General features: G+C 48.5%; 1 protein-coding gene across 3 annotated transcripts in view; it reads right to left on the reverse strand.

Annotated features, from left to right (window-relative positions):
• Positions 1-19,117, reverse strand: part of LOC142584182 (uncharacterized) — a 174,080-nt gene that overhangs the window by 15,170 nt on the left and 139,793 nt on the right. For all 3 annotated transcript variants that reach the window (XM_075694349.1, XM_075694348.1, XM_075694347.1), the window contains one exon: positions 14,006-14,098. In XM_075694349.1, the coding sequence (XP_075550464.1) occupies positions 14,006-14,098 (93 nt within the window). The remainder of the gene's footprint in view (positions 1-14,005; positions 14,099-19,117) is intronic.

The following is a 19,117-nucleotide window of genomic DNA, read 5'->3' on the forward strand; positions in this document are numbered from 1 at the left end:
TCACTTCACTTCACTCACAACAGCTCTCGTCATTTCAACTGTCGCGTCATTCCATGTCTTGTCGTACCACATCGCCGGAGTCCACCGGTGCCGATCGTCAGCACGCGCCGGCCCCACCATCAGACCTCTACTCGGTTCGTGAACCTCTTCCAGCTCAAAGGCAACTGCGCGACGACTCTTTCCAATGAATTCACTACGCCACTATTTTACGACCCGCCGCTCTTCTTTCTTGGACGTCTCCGCAAGCTGTCTGCTTTATGTTCGGAGGCACCTCTCTCATCACCGATACAGAGGCTCTCCCACCGGCTCCACTACGTACAAATCTCACTCTCGCAGGCACGAAGACGCCAAAAGCAAAATCTTCGCGATGCATTCAGCGACCACCGCAACTCTGATGCTATCGGTTATCGAGATTTCACCAGAAGCAGCAGCAGGCGAGCCTTTCAATGTTCTGTGCTTAAACCTTCTGCGGAAGCATGTCCTAGTGAAGTTTTACAGGAGCAGTCCTGCCCTCTGGTTTATCCAACTCAAACACCACTTCTACTTCTACATTGTGAGCGACCATCACTTGCGCTATCGCCACGCAAGTTTCGAGCTGTCAGACGGTTCACTTTTGGAGCTCTGACTTCTACAGGCCCGGGTATCCGTGAAAACCTGCGGCAGGTCGCGATTTCGAACTTCGGTATCACTGTGGCTGTGCCTCGCTCCCAACCTACGCTGCCGGTGCTGCCTCGCAGATCTCTCTCGGACTGCCTGAACCCGGCATTACCAATGACGGCACCATCTGGACACTTTACCTGGACTTTACCATTGGACATTATTTCAATCGCGCATGATCTAGGAGGGGGCCCTCTATAGGCGTGACTATTGCCTCCAAAGCAAGCAAAGACGGTGGCCTCACGTGCAGGTAGCGCGAGAATAGAACACGCTGGCCCGCTCGACCTGAGGGGCCACGGTTTCGGCCGCTCCAGAGATCCTGAAGCACCATGGCTAGCCGGTATAAATAAACCGTGACCACGGCGGCTACCTCCTTGCACCGCCTTCCACAACTTGGTAACCCGCACAACCAAGCACAGCCTTCCGACAGTATTATAACTATGACAACATGACGGCGAAGACTTAAAGGCAATGGGATGACGACGATGGCGTAACGACTACGGTCTGACAACAAGCGGATAAAGAAGCGAGAATGACGATGATGGCGCGACCAAGACGGCCTGACGACCACGGCATGACAAGGGATGTATGGCAGCGTGTAGTGTGATGACGACGCAATAACGATGATTGCATGCCAGCCGCAACATAATGCGTACTGACTGATGTGAGCACGATTACGGTACAATTACGAACAAGCAAGGACATCGATGACTGGCGAATGTGGTATGACGACGATGTCAAGATGCCAACGGGATGACGGTACTGAACTGATGACAATGATCAAACGACAACGTTACAACGCTAGCATAACAGGATCGGATGTCAAATTAAAATGATGGGGGTGAAATTATCGTGACGGCATGCCAACGACCATTTAGAACGAACCCATGACGACGTCTGTACAACAATGCTGCAGTGACGACGATCGCCTCAAAATGGCTTGAGAGTAACGGAATGAAGAAAAATTTATGACGACCTATGACTAAAGCACGAAACCTGTATGAAGACGGTGCGACAACGACAGCATAGCGAGAGTCGGATGACAAAGCTAAAGTTACGATGTGGCACGACCAATGGTCTCACGTTAATGGCATGACCAGAGCAGCATAATCACGATTACATTGTGACAATGAATACAATAAATGGCCAGAACATGGACATGGACAGAACGACGCGTGGAGTATGACGAAAATGCAACGACGTTAATGAATTGTGACAACGATAAAACGACAGAATGATGACGAAATGAGGAAAACTATGTGACAAGGAAAGCTTGAAGACGGCGGCATGACAACAGTAGGATGGCAACGCTCGAATGATAACGATGCAATCACCACGGCAACGTTACGAACATATTATTAGACAACTTTGATCCCCAGGGCTGGATCAGAAAGATGAGAACCGGACGAGCAAAACGATGACAGCAAGAAGAAAGCCAGATCACACAGCTAGAATGACGATAATTCAACGATCACGACGGCATCACGATAGCGGTTGGACGGAGTGTATGACGAAGTATGAAGACAATGGCCTAAAGACGGTCGCATGACGATAATTGGATGTCGACTATGCAGTGAACACGACAGCACCATGGCCAAAAGCCTAGTGACCGTAGCTATTAGAAAAGTTTGGGCATTGGCTCGGGATAGAAGGCGTGTCTACCACGTCATAGGGAGAATAAGCGATAACAAAGCTGGAATGCGGATAATAGAACGACCAGGAAGCATCACGAACTGGAGCACGTACCTATTGGCCCAAAACAGTATACAAATTGCGCCAACAGACAGACAGACAGACAGACAGACAGACAGACAGACAGACATACGAGCGGGCAGATAGGCAGGCTCAAAACGGCAGAAGTAGGTTAAGATTGCTTTTCGCATTAAAATAGGCTCAGAACTGCTTAAGCAGGCGAAGAATGCTATCACGATTACCTTCAGTTGTCAGACAGAGCCTGTGAGGTGTGTCTCTTCTTCTACATCAGTCATCGTTCAGATTTTTAAATCATGCTTAACCAACTCGGCCAGCATTGCACAGTTGCGCAAATAATCCTATTGGCATTAATATTGCTAAGGGGCAGAATTAGTGAAGTGTAGGTGTACTTACAGCGTATGTACAAACTACAGCAGCTCCGCAAAGAAACGATGGCTGCCTGAACCAGCCGCACGCTTTCTTCGCCAAATCGTTTTTGTTCATAGCTAGACCATGCCCCGCTGCTCCGTGACATCAGGCCCTGTTTGCAATGCCGCCGTCTCGGCTCTACCGGTTATGGGGCCAAATCGCGGTGAAGTAAGCTTTCAGCCTAGACACGGGAACAAGATCACTGGGCACAAAGGCAGACGATGAACAATAGTCCAGCAGGGATACTTCGTAGTTTACATCACAGAGTTTGCGCAGAATCTTGTAATGCCCTCTTTGGCGCGGGAGATGTTTTTCGGACAGGATCATGCGGCGGCATGGTGTCCATGAAAGAACTAGGAACTCTGCGGAGAAATGAGCGTCCCAGTGGCAGCTCTCGTACCTCGTCTACTGTGCAACCTCTGAGGCAATGAGCCGTGAGCGGGCGGTCTGGCGAGCTGTGTGAGCCCTGGCGATGATGTCGCGGGCATACTCAGTTGGGATGGTCTTCGTGGTTGGCCAGAGGGTGTCGAAAAGTAAAAGTAAAGCAGATAATATGGACAAAAACCAGCGGTTTTGTAACGTAACGAATTCTACGCGAAGGTTATGTGGGGTAACATGTGATCCCAGTCACTGTGGTCCGCAGAAACGTACAAACGTACATGCATATCATCTCCACCAACTCCCGGTTGAGGCGCTTAATTGATTTATTGGTCTGCGCTATTAAGCGCTGGATATGTTCTGCACGCCAGAACAGGAATGAAGAAAATCTATGGCAACACGCGAAAAGAAGGTGCCGCCACAACCAGTGAGCCACTGACTCGGTGAACCTTGATGAATTATGGCGTCATACATAAGGAAATCTACCCCGTCCTTAGCACAGCTTGGCGGTAATGCTCGCTCGACGGCATAACGCGTCATATAGTCAGTTATTGCGGGATTTAAACCTAGGAAAAGGGCCTAGGAGATCAATGCCCACGCAAAAATATGGTTGCCCAGAGACATCGATGGGTTGTTGGCACCCAGCGGACAAAATAGCAGGTTGTTCGCGGCGCTGACAGAGCGCACAGGCAGAAACTTAGCGACACACAGAGAAACAGAGCAATACAGACCGAGCCAATAAAAACAATGTCCTACATGGTTGTAACTACGGGCGACACCGAGATGGCCGGCGGTGGGTGCGTCATGTAGCGGCTGAAGAAATTGTAGCCGACAATGTCGATGTAGGCCGAGCAAAGCTTATGGGCCTTCACGGAAAAATGCGTCGGTACAGAACGCCGTCCTGGTGCTCGAAAGCGCTGACAGCGGGTCCGGGATACACAGAAGCTACGCGGTAAATGATAAGACGTAAAGAATCATCATGGCGTTGTTCATTACGAATGTCACACAAGTGTGAAATGGCTAGGACGCAAGCATCGATATCGTGACCGTCGTGGTTTTGACTATCGACCGGATGATAGGAGATGAAGTCGCCGTCCAGGTGTAAACAGCCAGATTTGTACAACACACTAAAAGTGTATTCTCGTAGCCGCTGTGCCCACCGTAAACAGCCAGATTTGTACAACACACTAAATGTGTATTCTCGTAGCCGCAGTGCCCACCGTCCCAGTCGCCCAGTCGGGCGTTTCAGTGATGTGAGACAGCACATGGCATAGTAATCAGTGACACCGAAAAATGGGTGGCCAAATAAGTAAAGGCAGAACGTTCTTACTGTCCAAACCAAAGCCAGGCACTCGCGTTTCGTGATAGAAAACTGTGCGCGAGGGAAGGTGACTAGCGTATGCGATTAAGCGTTATGCATTATTCTGTTGTTGAACAAGATCAGGTCCCATTCCATGACCGCTAGCATTCATGAATTTCAGTAGCAACAGCAAATGGTCGTAGTGAGTGAGCAAAAGATGAGCCGTTAGCAAGCGGAAGAGAGCGGCGAGTATTCGGCTTGTGCAGGCTTTCGTGAGAAGGAGGCATCTTTTCGAGTAGGTGGGTGAGCGGGCGGGCGTTCTCGGCAAAGCTCTTGGTCAAAACGACCGAAATAGGAGCATAGTCAAGCAAGGCTTCTGACATCAGCTGTGAATGACGGTACGGGAAAGTTTTGGACAGCGCGAACCTTATCAGCATCGAATTGACCTCCCGCCGCACGGACAAGGTGGCCGAGAACACTCATATGGCGACGTCCAAAATGACACTTGGAGGAGTTCAGTTTTAGGTCCACCTGTCGGAAAACCCCAACAATGGTAGAGAGACGCGTAAGGTGATCCCACAATGTTGGTGCAAAATCTAACACGCCATCTAAATAACATAGAAAGTTGTACAATTTATAGCAGCGTCCATCATTCGCCCGAAGGTTGCCGGAGAATTACAAGGGCTCAATTGTATCAACTTCAATTGGTAAAGCTCGTCCAGTGTTACGAAAGTGCTCTTTTCGCAGTCCATTACATATACGGAGGTGTGCCTATAGCCAGAACGAAGGCCTATGGAAGAGAAATACCCAGTTCCACGGAGGAAGTCCAAGGGGTCATCAATACGTAGCTGTGAGCGACGTCTTTAAGCGTGATATTATTGGGATATCGGTCTTCGACGCAACAGAGGCAGCTCCCATCCTTCTTATTAACAAAGACAATTGGGGACGCTGACGGACTAGGGGAACGTTCGATTACGCCTTGAGTCAGCATTTTATCCACCTTGCGCTGTATAACGTCACGCTCAGCATGTCAAACGCGGTACGAATTTCGGCGTATGGGATTGGCGTCACCGGTATGTATACAGTCAACGACCACACACATCTTGCCTAAGAAACCATCATCGAAATAAAAATGTCGCGACAAGCCTTTAAGACGCGGCGTATATCAGGGGCTTGCGTAAGAAGAAGGTCAGGTGCCGCCATCCTGCTTAGTTCTTCTGGTGCAAGTTGGACGCATCAAACATGTCTGCAGATGATGGTGGAACTTGTGTGTCTAATGCGCGTAGCTCACAATCATCGAGAGGAGAGATGTCGGCCAGCGACACTCCTCTGGAGGTGACCTGCGCGAAGTAGTTGAAGTTTGTGGGAGGGAGTGCGGTCCGGTTGCCTACAACAGCGAGGAGGGTGTGCGAAACGGCGACGGAACGGCAAGCTATGCGTGAGCAGTCGTACACATCTCAAGAGCGTCGCCAGGAACAGGCGGAAATGATGTAACTGTAACGTGATTGATGTCTTCCGGTGGCACGCGCATGTCATCGAGGAACACAGGCGCGGTTCTGTATTCCGCCAGCACTCGTTGATGTAGTCTGTCAAGCGGCTCGTTGCCTGGTCGTCCAGGTTCCGGAGCATCTTGTTGGTCACATTGTCAGGGCCCGGAGCCGACTTGGTCTTGATGGTCGGCAGGACCGCCTTGATTTCTCGCTGGGAGAAATCTCTGTCGAGGTCTTCGTTGGGAGAGCCCGAGTAGTTCCGGTGTTCAACGGCTGGAGGTCTCTCAAGGTAGAGCTTGACGATTTCATCTCCCATTTCACGGATGTTTCCTTTGTACTTGTGTCTGTGCTTGGTCATTTCCGCTTTCGCCGCTGTCTTCGTTCGCGACGGGTCGAGCAGGTGCTTGAGGATCTTCCACGTCTTGCCCCTGTTGACGTTGCCGTCCATGGCGTCGCATATCTCGTCCCAATCCTTATTGCATAACTGAGCACAGTGTGCTTCGATGTTCTTGTTTAGTTCCGCGATTTTGCGCCTAAGATTTCTATTGTGTTTTTGCCCTTGCAGCCGTTTCTGGATGGATTTTTTGGCTTGTGCGAGGTGCGCGAGCCTGCTGTCCATCCGCGGAGAGTGACCACCACCGTTGTCGTCGTCTTCGTGTTCGCGTCGAGCCTCCCAGTCGTCCCACTGCATCTCGGTCGTGGCCTTTTCTACGTCTCGTAGCAGCTCTCCGTTCCATTCCTCTATGTTTCTTATCGGTCCCTGTTCTTTTTCGTCTCTGATTTTGCGGAATTTGTCCCAGTCTACTAGCCGGAACTTATGTTTTATTCCCTTCGTGACGCGGGCCTTTCCTAGGGCTATGCTGAGTATCCTGTGATCGCTCCCCAGGTCCTCGAAGGTGTTCTCCCAGGTGATTCTCCCGGCTCTCCTGCATAGCGTTAGGTCTGGTGTGGTGTCCCTATGGGGGCCCGCACCCACTCTGGTGTGTGAGGCCGGCTCGTTGAGAAGGGTTAGGCTGGCCTTTTCTATGAGGTCGGCCAGATTTTTTCCCTTCTTGGACGTGTGTCCATATCCCGACTGCGCGCGTGGAGCGTTGAAGTCCCCTCCCATGACGAGCCTGTTGTCGCCGGCGATGGTCAACGTTTCGTTTAATGAATCTTCGAAATTGTGTGTTAGGCCCTTTTTGGACGGGCTGCTGCAGACGTTCAGGGCGAAAGTGCTGCTCTCCTTCTTGCTGCGTGGCACGACTTCTATGAGGATGTGGCTGTCGTCTGTAATTTTTTTCATAATTCTCGGGATCGCGACCAGTCCTTTCTTGACTAATGTGGTCACGACTATGTCCCTCCCCGTCCCTTTTGTGCGTTGTTTGTGGGTGGCGTACCCGGCAATTTTGGCGTGGTCTAATGCTTCCTTGAGAATAATTACATGGGGCTTTTGTCTTTTTGCGGTCAATTTAATGTGTTGTGTCATTGTTGCTTTTTTGTTTGAGAAGCTGCGGCAGTTCCACTGCCAGATGACGAGTCTTCCCTTTTTGGTGCCCGCCATCTTTACGAGAGCTTCTTCTCCAGCTCTGCGAGCCGCCTGTCGTACTTTAGGGCCTGCGTCTTCCTCTCTGCCTCGCTGTCACTAATGTGCGCCGCCAGCATCTCGAACATTTTCTCCATTTTGTCAGAGAGTTTGTTGAGCATGTCCTCAAGGACGTCAGTTTTTTTGTGCTAGGTCGGGTCTCTTGACCTCCTCTACCGAAGCGACCTGTTCGTCGGTCTTGGTCTCCGGGATATTACGCTTGGCGCCCAGTGGGTGTGCTACATCTGCTAACATATCTACTTCCTCCTCCATGGATTCGGTGGATGGGGTGGAGACGGAGGCGAAGGCGGCTGACGGGGGCGACGATTGTGTCTGCATTTTGGTACGTATTTCATTAAGTGTTTTCTGTAGTTCGTCAATTTTTCTGCCTGATTCGCTGTTTTGTTGTTGTTTTTTTCCTTTTCTAGCTCCTGTCTGAGTAGCTGGTTTACCGTTCGATATTCCTTCACGCGTTCCTCTATGTGATCATACCTGCCCCTATCGTTACTGGTATTGCCGCACCTTCCCGATTCACGATTGGCCACTACGTCTCACCAGCTGACCTTTGCTGGTGTCGTCTGTTCTTGCTTCTTCCCCTTCGTTTCGGGCTTCGTCCCCCTCGATGTGGATATGGACCCACTCCCGGTCCTGTCCCTGTTCCTCGACCTGGACCTCGAGGTCGGTCGTCCCCGCGCTCCCGGCCTAGACCTGGATCTGGATCTGTCCCTGGACCTCGAGATCGGTAGTCCCCGCTGGGATGTGCTTCCACCCACAATGATAGGATTCAGGAGAAATCTCTCAGCGCAGGACGCTCTGTTACAACTAACACATCAGATCATAGACGATTCAGGCAGATCGACAAAGGCATTTCTCGCCTTGGACCTAAAAAAGGCCTTCTACAACGTAACACATGCAACGATACTAGATAGAGTAGGAGAACTAGGGCTGGGGAAACGGACGTACGATTATGTACGCAATTTTCTAACGGGCAGAAAGGCAAAGATCACGATAGCGGACCTAGTTTTGGAGGAGATCGAGATAGGCAGCGCAGGTACGCCACAGGTCTCGGTCTTATCCCCGAAGCTGTTCAATCTGGTGCTAAACGGGCTGCCAGCCAAACTAGAAGAAATAGAGGGTCTCAATCATACCTTATACGCTGACGATATCACCCTATGGGTGAGAAACGGAAGTGACGAGCAAATAGAACAAACGCTTCAACCAGCGGTCGAAGCAATTGAAAAATATCTAGAGGGGACAGGGCTAACATGCGGGGCAGAGAAATTGGAGCTGTTGCTGTACAGACCGACTCGCAGAGGTCGCAAACCAGGCAACTACACGGAAAAGCTCACCCATAGAGAGGAGACACAGTTAAAGACGGCCGATGGGAAATTCATACCCAAGGTCGATAGGATCAGGATATTGGGGCTCCTCATTGAAGCCAAAGGCACCAACGGAGAAACCCTCAGAAGACTGGAGGGAACTGTAGCGCAAATCATGAGGCTAATCAGAAGGATAACAAACTAACATAGCGGAATGAAAGAGGAAAATACGATCAGGTTAATACAGGCCTTCGTAATAAGTAGACTTGTATACGTAGCGCAGTACTTAAAATGGCAGGTCGCGGAAAATATCAAACTAGAATGCCTCATTCGGAAAATATACAAAATAGCCATACGACTACCGATTAGCACCAGCACGGACAAGTTGCTGCAATTAGGCCTACACCGCACGATAGACAACCTCATTGACGCGCAATGTATGGCACAATACGAACACCTCTCTAAGAGTACAGCAGGCAGACACATCCTAGAGAGATTAGACATAGGCTACCACACACAGCACGGTGTCAATGTGGACATCCCGAGAGAGACGAAGGAAACAATGGTAATATCTCCCATACCAAAGAACATGCACCCAGAACACAATAAGGACAGACGAGAGAATGGAGCGAAGCAAATACAGAAGAAATTCGGCAGCGACAAAAACGCAGTGTTCGTAGACGCGGCTCGATACAGTCGGAGACGGGGGTTTACGGCAGCCGTAACCGATAGCGACAAACAGTTCAAGACGTGCGCGACGATACGCACCACAAGTAACGAGACAGCGGAAGAAGTAGCCATAGCGCTCGCAGTAGCTCAGAATAACGCAACCGTGATAGTCAGCGACTCTCAGACGGCAGTAAGAAACTTTGCCAATGGCCGCATCTCCCCGGAGGCACTACGCATTCTTCTTGCAAGAGGCCAAATTGCAAAAGAAAGATATGCATCACCTGGACACCCGTCATACCCTCGCAGAGGACGGTAACAACGAGGCAGCACACAACGCGGCTCGAGGGATTACGGACCGAGCCGCTGTCGCAAGTGACGCCCCGACACCCTCCGGACGTGACGGTGCGGTAAATGAGTGGGAATGGGAGGACAGAATGACCAAATATAATGACATCACGAAACGCTATAGGTTAGAGGTGCATATTCCCGCGACCTCACGCAAACTTGACAAAAAAAGCAGTCTGTCGCATGGCGGCAGTTACAAACTAGGACATATCCGAATCCTGCGCTCTCGCACATCATATATCCGGATGTATATCCAACCGACAAACGCAAAAAATGTGAATGCAAAGTCACTCTGGAGCATATATTATGGGAATGCCGAGGGATACATAACAATAATGAAAACGCGGCCTCTAGCAGCAGCCTTCGCACATGCTGGGAAGCCGCGCTGCTCAGCCCCGCCCTCGAGGACCAGCTATAGGCCGTCCAGCGGGCCTAGGATGCTGCCAGGACCCAACAACTCTTGTCCGTCACCTAGGCGGGGCCTTTGGCCCTCCCCACCAACTCGCAGGGCACACAATAAAGTTATTTCCTCCTCCTCCTTCGGCTTTTATTCGCGAGGACACATTGAGCCACTTCAATTTTCTTTTTTTGTCGCTACCCGCGAGCAGCCAGAGCCAGTCAGAGAGCACGCGCTTTTTTCGTGTTGCGCCGACCACCGCGTGGAGCACTGTGATGCACGTTCGTGTTTCTCTGGCCGAGTGCATTTTAGGCTGACAGAGTTTTGGACGCCTTCTGGCAATTACACGAGTGAAAGAAACAATGGTCGCTCGCCGCCCTCACTGCGGGGACTCGACGGCTTGCAACGCGTTCGCTTGAGCGCAACCTGTCCGGTAAATTTTGACTCGCCGGTATAGAATACCGAGCAGTATGCGTAAGGGTTCTCTGTGGACCAAGCATCTCCCGTTTTTTTTCGATATTCCTTCCGTAGCCACATTAGGTGCACAAAGAAGGCATTCGAATGTGGCCAACATACTTTCCTATGCGTTTTTTTTTATTTCCGTGCCTCCGCCCTAAAAAAAAGAAATTGTTGCCGTGCCGCGCATTGTCGCTTTGAAAGTTCGATTTTGTTACTTGCTTTGCGGAAAGTTATCGCCCGCGGGACGCTTCAGTTGCCGGATACTCTTACTAAAATATATCGACACTCCAGGCACATTCCTGCCACAGCTGTCACCTTCATGTTTCGTATAAAGTCCAAAGGCCATATCATCGTGACCACGCTTCCCGTGCTGTATGTGCGAGTCAAAGCTACAGGGCGGGGTGGCATGGGTGAGCCGACGATGTCTGGCTCAGTCTTGTGTGCGCAAGAGAGAAAAGCGGTGACGAAGCGCGCCGTCTCCTGTCGCGCGCGATACATCAAGGGGAGTGGAGGGAGTGGGTGCTGTGATCTGTGAATCTGTTGTTCCGCAACATGTTTATTTGCCTTGTTTGACGCATTATATCAGTGACTTTTGCTTAGATACCTAGATTTATTGGAGCCCTATACGTATAATTATATATCTTGTTGGAAAGCTTTGCATATACGTGCAGTGAACTTTGTTTCCAGTGACACTCGTTTGCTCTTTATCAAGCTGTATCTTCGCGTTTGTATAATCCATTGTATCTTCTAACCTACAAAGGGAAGTCAAATGAGAATGAGCTAACCGACCCCTCGCAATAATGGTTGGGTTCATTATGCGCGATGCATGCCCGTAGCATACAGACATCTCTCATTTACAAAAGTAACACCCAGGTGCGAGGATAAAGGTTTTCAATGCTCTCATACACTCGGTTGAACATTATTCCGTGACATAATGGACACTCCAATGGTTGAACACCGTGGTGTCGTGAGGCTTTTCACAACTGAAGGTGTTTCCCAAAAAGAAATTAGTTGCCGTGTGACTGCCATGCACGTTGAACATTGCATCTCATTGGCCACTGCTAAGCGTTGGAGCAAATGATTCAAAGAAGGACGTGAAACTTGAAAAGACGATCCAATACTGGGCCAAAGCCACCATGCAATCGCCCCCAACACAGTTGCAAAGGTTCGTAAGCTGATTAGACAAAAACGGGGGATAAGCGTCGAAGATTTGGCAGGTTGTGTTAACGTTATTCACGGTTCGGGTCACACCAAAACTATGAACATTTCGGGTATCAGCCCTTGTGTGCACAAAGGAGGCCCAATGATTTTGAACCACCGCCAGAACAATATTTTCGGCGCTGCCTTGACTAATCTAATCCGGTATCACAATGAGGGTGACGACTTCTTGTCTGCAGTTGTGACCGGGCACGAATCACGGTACCGCTACTACGGGCCTGAAACGCGACGGCAAAGCTTAGAGGGGAAACGCTCCAATTCGCCGCCACCAAAGAAATCAAAGCCGTCATTTCCGCCGGAAATTTGTTCTTGACCTTTTTTCGATCGTCAAGGACCATTATTGTTCGAATTTGCTAGACCTGGAGAGACTATCAATCTTTTCCGATATTATGAAAGAATCGGCTGAATATCGCAATCAAGAACAAAGGACGTGGAAAATTGAGGAATGCGGTCATCCTACTCCACGACAATGCCCGTCCCCACGTCGCTGATGTGCTTAACATAAACTGGCAAAGTTCCAGAGGGAAACGCTGCAGCATTGACCATACAGCCCAGACCTGTTACCTTGGGACATCCACATTTTGGGGCATTTGAAAAAACTGCTCAAGGGACCCAGATTTGTGTCAGACGTTGACGTGAAAAAGTCATATTTTGAAGTCAGTTAATTTTTGAAGCAGCAACCCAGGGAGTTTTATGAGACGGGAATCACGCGACTCATTAGTAAGAGGGACAAATGTCTAAATGCTCATGGAGACTACTTTTTATTAAGTACCCCGTTTGTCCTATATTCACATTGACCCACTTTCATTTGACTCGCCCTCGTATATATTGCCGAACTCCTGCTTTTTATATCTGCTCTCTGTTGCCACTATAATTTCGGTGCAATTCCTCAAAATACACGACCGCTCACAGCTGCTCCTGCACAATACATTGGAACACAGGACAGCGTCATCGAGATATTCCCCTGACCATTACATGTGTACAAAAATATAAATAAAGTTCTTGAATTACAAAGTTTTGTTAAACCATTTGTCCTGCTTTGCTGGTTTCGAACTGATATAGTTCCAAAGTTCGTGTGATATTTTCTTTACTTGTTAAATAGACAGAAAATATGGAAGCACTGATATCAGTTATTTCGGACACCATCTTTGAGACGTACAAGTATATTCGTTTTTGAAAAATACATATTTTAGTTGTCATGACAGTGCACAGCGTTCAAAAATTCGTTTGCAGCATCTATATTTCATCATGTATTTCATCCCTCAGCGAATTATATAAGGAGGATGCCAAGCTACAACGTCAGCTCCCCCCCCCCCCCCGCCCGAACGAAATTTCTGGCTACGCCACTGGCTCATATATCAGAAATACCGGCAATAATACAGGTTTTTCTGAATGCACCATTATACAGATACTCTTTAAACAGAAAAAATATATTTAAGAGTCATGTATTTTTGGTACTACCCAGGTCTTGTGCGTTGTAGAAGTAACCGTGTCACAGAAGCGTTAACACAGAACCGCCGCAGTGCCGTTCTCTCGGGCTTCAGGCGGAAGCTGCTAATTTGATATTTAGGTGCTGATCCCTACCAAGAAAAGTACTGAGGTTCATTCTGTAAAGTGGTGTCTAAGCTTATTTTTGCTGCTGTAACGTGGGAATATGAAACGTGGAAACATGCGTAAATCAATTTCCTTGCCTTAACATAAAATGAGAAAAACAAACTTGCATATTTCGGCTGCCGTGGTCCTCCTTATGCCGACGACTACCATGCCCTGGACCGATAACGTAAGTACGGCCTCGATGTGAATATAGAGATTTTTGTGCTCGAAAAATTCCCTGCGAACTTGAAAATTGCTCGTATTTCACAAATGTTCTTGTCATTTTAAATTTTTAATACTTTTCATGCTGGTCGTTTTTGCAGCTGCGGAGATAGCAGTGCGGTGATTTGTCGATAAAGTAAGCGTTTAACGCGAAGTGGCACAAACCGACGAAAAAAATTCTGTAGTCGACATTTGATTCCATGTGACGTTCACATTCAACCCTTTCAGAAAATAATGCTTCTTAAGCCGTTAATGAGGCAATCGGGAACTTACCTCCAGCGTTTTCATGTCCAGTGATTAAGCAAAGGAAGTTAGCATACAAAACTTGAATCCTTTTATTCAGTCGTTCCGACACTTTTTTCGGTTCTGCGAATTGTAATAAAAATCAAACACAAAGAAAAAAATTTGTCAGATATACAGAGCAGAAGACATAATATTTAAAGGCACAGTCCAAACAGAGGTGGGAGGTTCATGGACAGGTAAGTTGGCGCGTTTACCTCGCATTTAGTCGTTACCTCGCTTTATCTTCGCAAATACCTCATTGCCTATCTTCGAGAGTATTAGATTTTTCTGAATGGGCATGCTTCATTTCCTGATGTTTATGCCAACAGGCTTGCAGGCCGCTCGGTAATGACGGGCGGTAAGTGCTAGCTCGAGCGAGCCTCTGAGTAGCTTGATTAAGCGTACAGCCAATTTATAAAAGGGAGGTCCGGAGACTTCTAGGAGAATTTTTTAAATAATGCAAGACATTGGAAACAGCTTGAAAATAACCGAGAAAGGCTTTTAGCGACAATAACGGTACACGCAAAGGTAACGTGCTAAAGTGAGAAGCACAGTTACATGAAACCAGCATGAACAATACGAGAGGCTAACAGGAGAAAGGGCCGACAGCTCTTATCGAAACACTTAAATTAAATTACGGAGTTTTTCGTGCCAAAACCACTTTCTGATTATGAGGCACTCCGTACTGGAGGACTCCGGAAATTTCTACCACATGGGGTATTTTACGTGCACCTAAATCTAAGTACACAGGTGTTTTCGCATTTAGCCCCATTCTAAATGCGGCCGCCATGGCCGGGATTCAATCCCGTGACCTCGTGCTCAGCAGCCTAACACCATAGCCACTGAGCAAGCACGGCGGGTAGTAACATGGTAGTTATTATTATTAATATTAGTATGCGCTGGCGTTCTCCGCGTTGGTGTCACTGGAAGTCGCAGCGGAACAGACCTGCAGCGCCAGCGGATCTGTACGCACGCAGTTGTTCCTTTTATTTTATCTTTTTCAAGCTACCCTTAAAGGTCCTATGGGCAAGCGCTTTAAAAATGGGGGAGGGGGTGTGGTACAAATAGAGTTATAGTAGTGTCAATAGGATTCCAAGAAAACGGTGTTGAACCAATTAACCATGCAAGCGTATAACAAAATTCATGAAAAATAATACAGCCCAACAGGTACTATGCTGACCTCGCGGATCGCACTTGACGAGATCAAAGCGTCCGCTGTCCAGCTAGATAATGGGTAGAACGCAATTGAACATTTAAAACAAACTTTAATTACGCTAAGAAGGTCAGAAAACGAAGTCAAAAATACACAAAACGTTCAGTTTTAGCCCGTAAAAAAGTGGTCCGGTCTCTAGGGCCGGTGGGGCGAGTCTGCCCGTCCCGCGCTTTTCCAGCCGCGGTTTCCATCCCCGTCACCGCCCCCAGGCCCGAGAAACATCACCCGACACCTCGAAGCGTCGTCACTGGGTCCCTTCCAGGGACCGAACGGAGGGAGCGGGTCCTTTCTCTCGCGCACAGCTAGGAGTCTGCGTGGGGTCGGTGAAAGAGAAAGCAATAAAAGTAAGGAAGGCTCGCTTCCCTCTTGAAAGAAAAGTCTGGCCGTGCATTCGCGATATGCACAGAACACTCCCCGTCTGGTGTCTTTCGTTGTTAAGAAGCCACCACGGTCACGGTCACAGCAAACGCACAACTTCTGTTGTTGCATTAGCGCAAGCTCTTGGGCCAGTTGGTGCATGATGAACTTGAAAAAGGGGCCACCAGGGAAACACAAAGGACGCGAACACAAGGAAAAGGTCTTAGACACGGACGGACGCTGGTTTTTCAACTGTACTTTATTTAAATTTACATTGCCGCACATAACCTCCAACGCATGCGCATCTTCCGCTCCTCCCAAGACATGTGCACAGATAACACCTCGAAGATACATTACCATGTGAAAAACAGCCGACGCCATGCGCAACTTCTACTCCTCCCAAGACCAGTGCATGAATGTCAGTTTTCATAAACATATTTACCTACTCAATAGCTAAGCACGTTGCTTGTTTGTTAAGGACGAAGACGTATCACTGACACAATTTTCTTTTTCATTTCCAATGTGAAAGGCTTCTAAGATTTTGCGTTCATATCTGGTCTTGCCCTTCCCTAATATGGTCACACCACTGAACAATGGCGCACTTTTTTGCACTTATTGCAGCCGCGGTAATGAACCGAAAAATTCCGTGCCTGCTCCCCGTTTAAGGATAGGCTATGTTCTTGCAAGCGCTTGTTAACACACCTACCTGTCTGGCCTATATAGACTTTACCGCAAGCCAACGGAATGCGGCAAGCAACCCCAGTGTTGCACTTGATGAAGGGTGCTACATGTTTAACTTTACAGGCCTCTCTCTTGTTTCCCTTGTTTTCAATCCTCCCGCACAAGCTAGCCAATTTGCAAGGTGCGGAAAACACAACGCTTACACCTTGCCTTCCCGCCACCTTCTTAATGCTGTGGGCGATTTTATGAACGTATGGTATTACTTCGCGTTGCTTTTTTTGCTCTGGTGTCGGTGACTTCTGGCTTGCTACACCCTTTACTTTGCGCAGACTGGCTTCATAAGATTTCGCATTCGTATCTGGTCTTGCCCTTCCGAAGTTCAGAGAACTTGGTAGAAGTGTTAAATGACGGCCTACCTGGAGCAACCACAGCCTTTTCCTTAGACATAGAGGACATTTATTACTCAATTCCCCACGATGAATTGTTTGTGGCGGTGCGTGAAGCGATTGAACTTAGTGGGGAGGTTCGTTTTCAAAACCTAGTAGGCAGGAGCATTGGAGCGTTTTTTGAATTGCTGTCCTGTTATTTAGAATCTACCCTGGTCGAGTTTAAGGGTCTCGTATTTTAGCAAAGGAAAGGGGTTTGTATTGGGTCTAGCGTTGCCCTAGTGCTATGTAGTATTTTCTTGGCAAAAATTGACAACCTCATTGTCACATCCTTGAACAACGACCATGTGGTCCATGTCTTTAGATACGTTGACGATTTTCTTAACTCTTTAAGGCTTTCACCAGGGGACATAGTAGATAGTATAGCACAGGGTATCTTATCTGGCTTTAATAAATGCTCTCGCGGTTTAAATTTCACCTACGAACTGCCAGATGACAAAGGAATTAGATTGCTCGACTTACCACTAACCTTTCATGACAATGACCATGTCTGCTGGATGTTTTCACCCCGGACTAAAAACGCACTAATGCCGTATGAGTCCAATCAGTCTAAGATAGTAAAGAGGGGTGTGGCGGCTGGATGCCTTCTGGACGCGGTGCAGAAGAGCTGCTGCCACCGCATGGGGCATAGCCTGCAGCAGCAGGTTCAGAGGTTGCTTGCAGCAGGTTTCCCTCTCTGAGTCATTAAGGCTGTTGCTGAAGCCAGTCTGCGCAAAGTAAAGGGTCTAGCAAGCCAGAAGTCACCGACCCCAGAGCGAAAAAAGCAACTCGAAATAATACCATACATTCATGAAATCTCCCACAGCATTAAGAAGGCGGCTGGAAGGTAAGGTGTAAGCGTTGTGTTTTCTGCACCTTGCAAATTGCCTAGCTAGTGCGGCAGGATTGAAAACGAGGGGAACAAGAGAGGGGCCTGTAAAGTTAAACATGTGACACCTTTCATCAAGTGCAACACTGGGGTTGTTTACCGCATTCCGTTGGCTTGCGGTAAAGTCTATATAGGCCAGACAGGTAGGTGTGTTAACAAGCGCTTGCAAAAATATAACCTATCCTTAAACGGGGACCACGCAAGCAATTTGGCGGTTCATTACCGCGGCTGGAAAAAGTGCAAAAACAGTGCGCCATTGTTCGGTGGTGTGACCATCTTAGCGAAGGGCAAGACCAGATACGAACACGAAATTTTCGAAGCCTTTCACATTGGAAATGAAAAAGAAAATTGTGTCAGTGATACGTGTTTGCGCTTAATAAACAAGGAACGTGCTTACCTGTCGAGTAGGTAAATATGATTAATAAAAACTGACATTCATGCACTGGTCTTGGGAGGAGTAGAAGTTGCGCATGGGCGGCGTCAGCTGTTTTTCACATGGTAATGTATCTCTGAGGTGTACCCTGTGCACATCTCTTGGGAAGAGTGGAAGATGCACAGGTTATGTGCGGCAATGTAAATTTCAATAAAGTGCAGTTATAAGTCCAGCGTCCATGCGTGTCTAACCCTTTTCCTTGTGTTCGCGTCCTTTGTGTTTCGCTGGTGCCCCCTTTTTCAAGTTCTGTTGTTGGTCGGAAGAATGTTTTCACAACCCCGACTTTGGCTCTTTTCAGCTCGACCTTGCGCACCCTTACATCTGCGCGGGCCAGGCTTCGTGTAATCACTCGGGTGGGCCAGTCGTTGCGGGTTGCTTCTATATCCCTGAGTAGAACGACGTCGCCTTCTTTGAGGTCCGGTTTTGCTGCTTGCCATTTTCGGCGTTGCTGCAAAGTAGTAACATACGTTGTACGCCAGCGCTTCCAGAACTCGGCAGCCAGGTTTTGCACCAGACGCCAATGCCGTTTGTAGAGGCCGCTTGTGTCTAACTGCCCAGTTGTTACAGATGCGCTTTCGTGTATTTAGGTTAAGAGTCTCGCCGGAGTTACGATTGTGGGATCTTCGGGGTCAGACGAAGTAGGAGTTATGGGCCTGGCATTTATGATGGGTGCAACTTCTGCCAAAAAGATTGCAAGAATGTCATGCGTGAGCCGTTGATGATGTGACTGCGTGAGCATTGAGCCAATAATGCGGCGTGCAATGCCGATCATCCGTTCCGGATGATCGGCATTGCACGCCGATCATCCGGAACGCTTTGCTTCCGGATATTGCATTGCACAATATCTATTTGGAGCCGTTTCAGCTGAGGACCTTGCCTATTAGTGAGCGATGAATGCCCTCTGCGCTGATTCCAACTTCTCTGCAAGCTCCGATAAAATTGGTCCAGCAGTCAGAGCGTATTAGCTTGATGGGCCCCCGCACTGCTAGGTACCTTCGGAAGGCATTAATGAAACTTGACGTATCCATTGATTCGATCAGCTAAATGTGCATTGCGCGAATGCTTAAGCAAGGGAACATGACTGTCCAGCGCATGCTGTTTGCAA

This window comes from Dermacentor variabilis, chromosome 6 (genome assembly GCF_050947875.1).
Source record: "Dermacentor variabilis isolate Ectoservices chromosome 6, ASM5094787v1, whole genome shotgun sequence".
NCBI classification, from domain to species: domain Eukaryota; kingdom Metazoa; phylum Arthropoda; class Arachnida; order Ixodida; family Ixodidae; genus Dermacentor; species Dermacentor variabilis.